The sequence below is a fragment of the Pelodiscus sinensis genome, chromosome 19, assembly GCF_049634645.1.
Source record: "Pelodiscus sinensis isolate JC-2024 chromosome 19, ASM4963464v1, whole genome shotgun sequence".
Lineage (NCBI taxonomy): Eukaryota > Metazoa > Chordata > Testudines > Trionychidae > Pelodiscus > Pelodiscus sinensis.
The window spans coordinates 14,536,623-14,542,622 of record NC_134729.1 but is presented as its reverse complement, the minus strand read 5'-3'; the positions used below and the strand labels follow the sequence as shown (position 1 = coordinate 14,542,622).

Here is a 6,000-nt window from a genome sequence, read left to right as displayed (position 1 = left end):
AGCCAAACCTCTTGTCCTTAATTCATCTCTCTCATGAGAACAATCCACTATGTTTTGTGTCATTTTCATTCCCCTACATTGTCTGCAACTCTAAAATTACCTCTCTTTCCCTGTCACCACCCTCTATATCAGTGTTCTCCCACCATGTAGGCATGTGTTTGTCATCTTGTTTCTATTATGGTCAAGTTCTGTAAAGCATTTCAAACATGGGCAGTGCTAGTTATCAGGTATCCCTACAGCTCGGGCTGTTGACAAGACTCCCTCTGCTGGCTCCAAAGCAGAGCATAAGTCAGGCGTATCTACAGCCTTTCAGTAACATGTCAGCAATGGGAATGATGAATAGTTTTGGGGCTGTTCAGTTTTGGGACCTAAACAGATTGATGCTCCCTCTTTATTTATCACGTGGATTTCAGTGCTGTCAGCCAGATTCTCACAGCAGTTCCCCATATCATCAGGAGGAAGCTAGAGCCAGCTCTTTAGTTTTTATGAATTATTCATTGGGGTACAGAAACACTGTGCCCAAATATTGTAGGGAGTAGGAAAGAATACGTTGCAGTAAACAGGACAAGTTAAGGGTCAATTTCAGCCATCCGTCTCAATTTCAGTGCAGAGTTGAGCCTTTATTGTCTCTTTCTTACAGTTTCTGTAGCTGATTGATTAATTAATGGTGCTGTTTAGGGCTGTGTGAGAGCAGAGAGAAAAAGTGGCACTAACAGCACCCTGGCAAATTCTGACATCAGAATGTTTCCAGCTGGGAATCCAACTGTTCAGGTGCATGTGGCTGGAAACGGAGGGAAGCCAGAGCATGGAGTCTTGTACCACGTTCTGTTTTGTGCCAGGTACTGCCCCACAGCTAGGAAAGCTGGTCTCATTCCTGAAGGTGAAGGTGTTCCATGTTCCCTGTGGAAAGACAGCAGGAAATGAGTCAGTGGTTATGCAATATGTGAAACTCTAGTCCTGAAGTTATAGCGTTTACAGACAGCTGATAAGTAATTCTGCAGCTTTCTAGGAGTTTCCACAAAATTAACAAGATGATTTTTATACTGCTCCATCAAAGCCCAAATCCTTTGAAAGAAAGTGCTCAGAGAAGTCAAGTAGCAGATTCTACTGCAAAAGCTTGATGTACATTACTCCAGATTGTAAGTGAGATTGAAGTCATAGGCTCATGGCAGCAACCAAGATGGCTCAAGGGATTGGCAACAGTGTTCATGGTTTTCATCACATGGCTGTCAGCTCAAGCTCATGGTGACTGTCATTACCATCTGCTACTTAATTGGAGACTTGGGTGAAACATGTTATCTGGTCACTCTGGCTTTTCGCAGTCAAGTGTCACTATTGCAAGAACCATGGTTACAGCTGGCCCTCTGGTCTCCAATCTGACTCCAGGAAGCAATCTCTAGGGCTGGAGAAGAGGTAGACTGCCTCTGCTAGAGATGAATAGAGGCTTTCAAGTTTCCAGCTGACACTTCATTCACCTTAAGTTGTCAGCTTCACCTGATCGGCACAAATCAGAAACTGGTTAATGTGTTCTGTGCAGTTCATGACAGAGGCCTGGTTCTGTTTCAAGCACTGTTCAAATGCAGTGAAGGGCTCGGCACAGTCATGGCGGATCTTCTGCACGATGGGGCTGCAAAAAAGCAAGCACATACAGACCCTGAGCTCTAAGAACATGTTTAAATCTCTAGAGAAAGTAGCTGTAGGGAAGTCAGGAATGTGCTCAGCAGCAGGTGTAAAATTTTAGCAATTGGATGCACAACAGATGGAGCAGGTTGGCCTTGTGGTTACAGAATTCATATTACTCTATGAACGGAGTCCAGGCCCTGGTGTGGCCATGGTCATTTCCTCTCCCTGCTGCTCTGCTTCCAGCTATGCAATGGGGTGAATAGCCCCTCAGCTCGTAAAGGTGGGGGCATACTGATGCACCTGCATGAGCTGCTCAGATACCATGGCGATGGGAGCCATGGGGTGTGTAGAGAGCTGGCTGGACAGAAGGTCGTGCCTCGTGCCACTGGCTGGGTTGAGGGCAGACCCCCACTAGGAGCACAGAGGGCTGGGCTGAGTGGGGCAGGAGAGGGGCCTTGCACTCACTGGGAGGAGGCGCAGCGGGATATGTTGAGCTTAAGCTGGTCACAGTCTTGCTGCCAGGTGGTGGGGCTGGAGGCGACACAGCGCCCGTACTGCTCCATCTCGTCGCGGCAGTACCGCGCCGCCACCTCCAGGGCGGCCTCCCTGGGGAGAGACCGGAGAGTCAGCGGGAAGCGCCCGGCCCCCTCCCACTCAGGAAATGCCCCACGCACCTCCCCCAACCCGGCCGGGGGGCCAGATGCCCCCAGCGACTATCCCCCTTTGCACCCTGTCCCAGGGACCACCCTGCACCCCCCGGCCAGCCCCCCCTCCAGGGGCCAGGCTCGCCCCCCCCGGCCCCCCCTCCAGGGACCACCCTGCACCCCCCGACCAGCCCCCCCTCCAGGGGCCAGGCTCACCCCCCCCGGCCCCCCCTCCAGGGACCACCCTGCACCCCCCGGCCAGCCCCCCCTCCAGGGGCCAGGCTCGCCCCCCCCGGCCCCCCCTCCAGGGACCACCCTGCACCCCCCGGCCAGCCCCCCCTCCAGGGGCCAGGCTCGCCCCCCCGGCCCCCCCTCCAGGGGCCAGGCTCGCCCCAGGGGCCACCCTGCACCCCCCGTCCCGTCCTGCCCCCTCCCGTCCCAGGGTCCACCCTGCACCCCCCGGCCCCCCCTCCAGGGACCAGGCTCGCCCCCCCGGCCCCTCCTCCAGGGACCACCCTGCACCCCCCGGCCAGCCCCCCCTCCAGGGCCCAGGCTCGCCCCCCCCGGCCCCCCCTCCAGGGACCACCCTGCACCCCCCGGCCCCCCCTCCAGGGGCCAGGCTCGCCCCAGGAACCACCCTGCCCCCCCGTCCCGTCCCAGGGGCCACCCTGCCCCCCCCGGCCAGCCCCGCCCCCGCGCTCACATGCCGCCGCGCGGAGCACAGGCGCAGCCAGGCCACTTCCGCGGTCCGTCCCAGGCCGCATGCGCACAGACTCCCGCCGAGCCACGACGCTAGAGGCAATCGGGCCAGTCGCCGCGCATGCGCGGCCTGTCGGCGCGGTGTAGCGCACGCGCGGTGGGGGCTGAGGGCACCGTGTCCCCGGAAGCGGAAGCGGCGCGTTGCTAGGAGGGCTCCCGGAAGATGGCGGCGGCCGCTGTGGCTCCGGGCCCCGCGGACGAGCTGGTCTCTGCGGTCACCCTGTACCGGCGGCGGCCCCGGCTGCTGCACGGCACCGTGCTGCCGTTCGTGGCCGGGCTGTACCCGGCCTGGCTGTGGCTGTGGGGGCCCCGGGTCTGGGCCGTGTGGGGGGAGGCGGAGGGAGAGGAGGCCGGCTCGGGCCGCGGGCCCCCCGAGGCCGCGCTGCTGGCGCTCGCCGCCATCGGGGTCGCGCACCTGCTCACCGCGCTCTCGGGACTGTGGTCCGTGCACGCGCACTGCGCGCTCACCTGCGTCAGGGTGAGTCATGGGGTCAGGGGTCGCGCGAGCGGGGAAGCGTTCGGGGTCAAAGGTCGCCACGTGCGAGGTTCTGGAGCCCCCCCAAGCCGAAGCTCCGCCGGGCCGGGCTGAAGCTGGGGCCCTGAGCCCTGCCTGGGGCTTTTCCGTGCCGCTGAGCTGTGGCCGGCCCGGGGCTGGGGCGGAGACGTGGGTGGGTCCGTTGATTGTTGGTCCCTCCCCTGCTCTGCAGGCCCTGAACCTCTGGCAGCCGAAGCTGGGCCTGGGTGACGGGGAGGGTCCCTGGATCCCTGCCCTCTGCTGTTCACTTTTTCTGAAGCATCTGGAATAAGCCTTTGTTGGAAAACAGGATGATGAGCTAGATGGACCATTGGCCTGGCCCAGGCAGTTCTTGGGTAGGGTCACCTCCCTTCTCACTTGCCTTTCGTTTTCTTAGTCTGGGTGGCTCAGAGTGAAACCCAGTCTCCCTTTGTCCCTTCTGTAACATGGAGACATTGGAATGTCCATTGGGATCTCTATAGAATACTAGGAGGCTACTCTAGTGTCTTGAGTTTGGATGTTTCCCCTTCCTCTGCTGCCCATGAGTTGTCTGCTGTAATATGCTGGTGTGGGGTAGAGAAGGCTGTAGAGATGTAAAGTAACAATAACGAGTAATAACACTTCTGACGGGCCACCATGGATACCAGTAACTATCCAGCAGGGTTGCTTCTCTGTCTGTGGAACTGCAGCCACTTCTCTGGTGTGAGGTGGCAGTTGAGTTTACAGGGATGACTCATTTGCTGTGACATGGCAGTGGTTTAATAGCCCTATAGCAGTGATCACCAACCAGTAGATCAGGATCTACTGGTAGGTCTTGGAGCCTCTGACAGGTGATCCTGACTGTGTTGGACAGGAAGCTATCCAGTGCTAGCACTTTGTTTGCCCCTCCATCCACTGTCATGCTGCTTCTGCCCTCTGCCTTGGAGCTGCCCCCCTGGGAGCCTCCTGTTTGCTGTGCAGGGTGTGGGAGGGAGAAGAGGGGAGGTGCTGATGTCAGGGTGATCTCCCCCCCCTCCCCACCACTTCTGTACACTGTCTCCACACAGGGATAAGGGGATGGAGGGAGCTTGACAGTGCAAAACTCTGTTACTCTCACACACTGTGTGTGTGTGTCTGTTATTTTCACAAACACACACTGTTCTTCACTCTCATCCCTTGACCCAACACATAAATGGAGGGTGGTTGTTAATCGTTTTACTGCTTGCGAAGTGTGTTATTTTTTGACTGGTGTGTGCATTTCATAATTTTCATTTGCATTTCATTTCATTTCTTAAGCTTTGAGTAGTGAGTTCTAAAATGTTTAAGCTGTCATGGCAGTAGTAATTATCCTTATGGTAATTGCCGGTCCTTGAAGTGGCTGGCATGTCCCTGCAGCCCCTGAGAAAGGCAGAACAGGGTGGGTCTCCACATGCTGTCCTTGCCTGCAGACACCGCTCCTGCAGCTCCCATTGATCAATAATGGAGAGCCATGGCTAGTAGAAGCTGTGGGCTCAGTGCCTGTAGATGAGGGGCAGCCCATGATGCCCTGGAGCCACTGCTGTACGTGCTAGCTGCTTTCAGGAGTGGTGCAGGGCCAGGGCAGGAGAATCCTGCCTTAACCCCACTGCTCCACCACCTGAAATCCATCTCAGTTAAATGGCACCCAGCCAGAGCCTGCTTCCTGAACCCCTGTCCCAATCCTGAGCCTCCTCCTGCATCCAATCTCCTGCACCAGACGTGAGTCCCCCTGCACCCAAACTCCTTCCCAGAGCTTGCATCCTGAAACCCCTCCTGGATCTCAGCTCCTGACCTTGGGCTAAGCCCGGAGCCCCTCCCACACTCCAAACCCCTTGGTCCAAGACCAGAGCCTGCATCCCAACCCTCTACCCAGCCTGGTAAAAGTGAGTGAGGATGGAGTGAGCAGGGTGAGGCCTCAAAGAAGGGGTGGGAAGGTAGTGGGGCGAGGGTACTTTGGTTTGAGATAGATCTTATATTGCACTTAAATTGAAAAAGTGATCTTGTGGTTAAAAAGGTTGGAGATCACTGTGCTAGCGTAACACTTCACGCTTGTAGGAAGAAAGTGAAACAGAATGGCAGGGGGATTATCGGTGGGGTATAAAACACTTGGTTTTATAGAAATATCTCTCCTTTGAATCTGGACTAGCCAAGCTGGTCTGGTTTTACTTGGGGATGTATGTGGCTGGGCTGGCCATGCTTGCAGGTGTGATAACTATTTTAGCACAAAAAGAATTGCACAAATATCTGGGGTGCCGCTTAGCTTTCTTTATCAGTATGCGTTGTTCCACCTGTTGCTGGGACCTGAGAGGCACTGTGGCAACTGGGCTGGTTGGTTTGCTTCATAGAATCATAGAATAATAGGACTGGAAGGGACCTCAAGAGGTCATCGAGTCCAGCCCCCCGCCCTCAAGGCAGGACCAAGCTCCACCTACACCATCCCTGACAGATGTCTATCTAACCTGT

The 6,000-nt window shown here is 56.5% G+C and overlaps 2 protein-coding genes across 4 annotated transcripts in view; one reads left to right on the top strand and one right to left on the bottom strand.

Annotated features, from left to right (window-relative positions):
* Window positions 1-595: 595 nt before the first annotated feature.
* CHCHD5 (coiled-coil-helix-coiled-coil-helix domain containing 5) lies at window positions 596-3,126 on the bottom strand. Its single transcript, XM_075902481.1, has 4 exons — window positions 2,971-3,126; window positions 2,089-2,229; window positions 1,476-1,627; window positions 596-900 (listed from the first exon to the last, which is right to left on the bottom strand). Coding segments are annotated over exons 1-3 (294 nt in total). The 5' UTR covers window positions 2,973-3,126; the 3' UTR covers window positions 596-900; window position 1,476.
* A 39-nt stretch (window positions 3,127-3,165) lies between these two features.
* ATP13A1 (ATPase 13A1) overlaps window positions 3,166-6,000 on the top strand; it is a 33,283-nt gene continuing 30,448 nt past the window's right edge. For all 3 annotated transcript variants that reach the window (XM_075902475.1, XM_075902474.1, XM_075902473.1), the window contains exon 1: window positions 3,166-3,504. In XM_075902475.1, the coding sequence (XP_075758590.1) occupies window positions 3,190-3,504 (315 nt within the window). In that variant the 5' untranslated portion in view covers window positions 3,166-3,189. The remainder of the gene's footprint in view (window positions 3,505-6,000) is intronic.

Bases quoted from the DNA above. Each gene is read 5' to 3' on its own strand.
- CHCHD5 (XM_075902481.1), bottom strand. The intron at 1,628-2,088 runs GTGAGTGCAAGG...GCTTTTTTGCAG, and splicing joins TCCCGCTGCGCCTCCTCCCA to CCCCATCGTGCAGAAGATCC.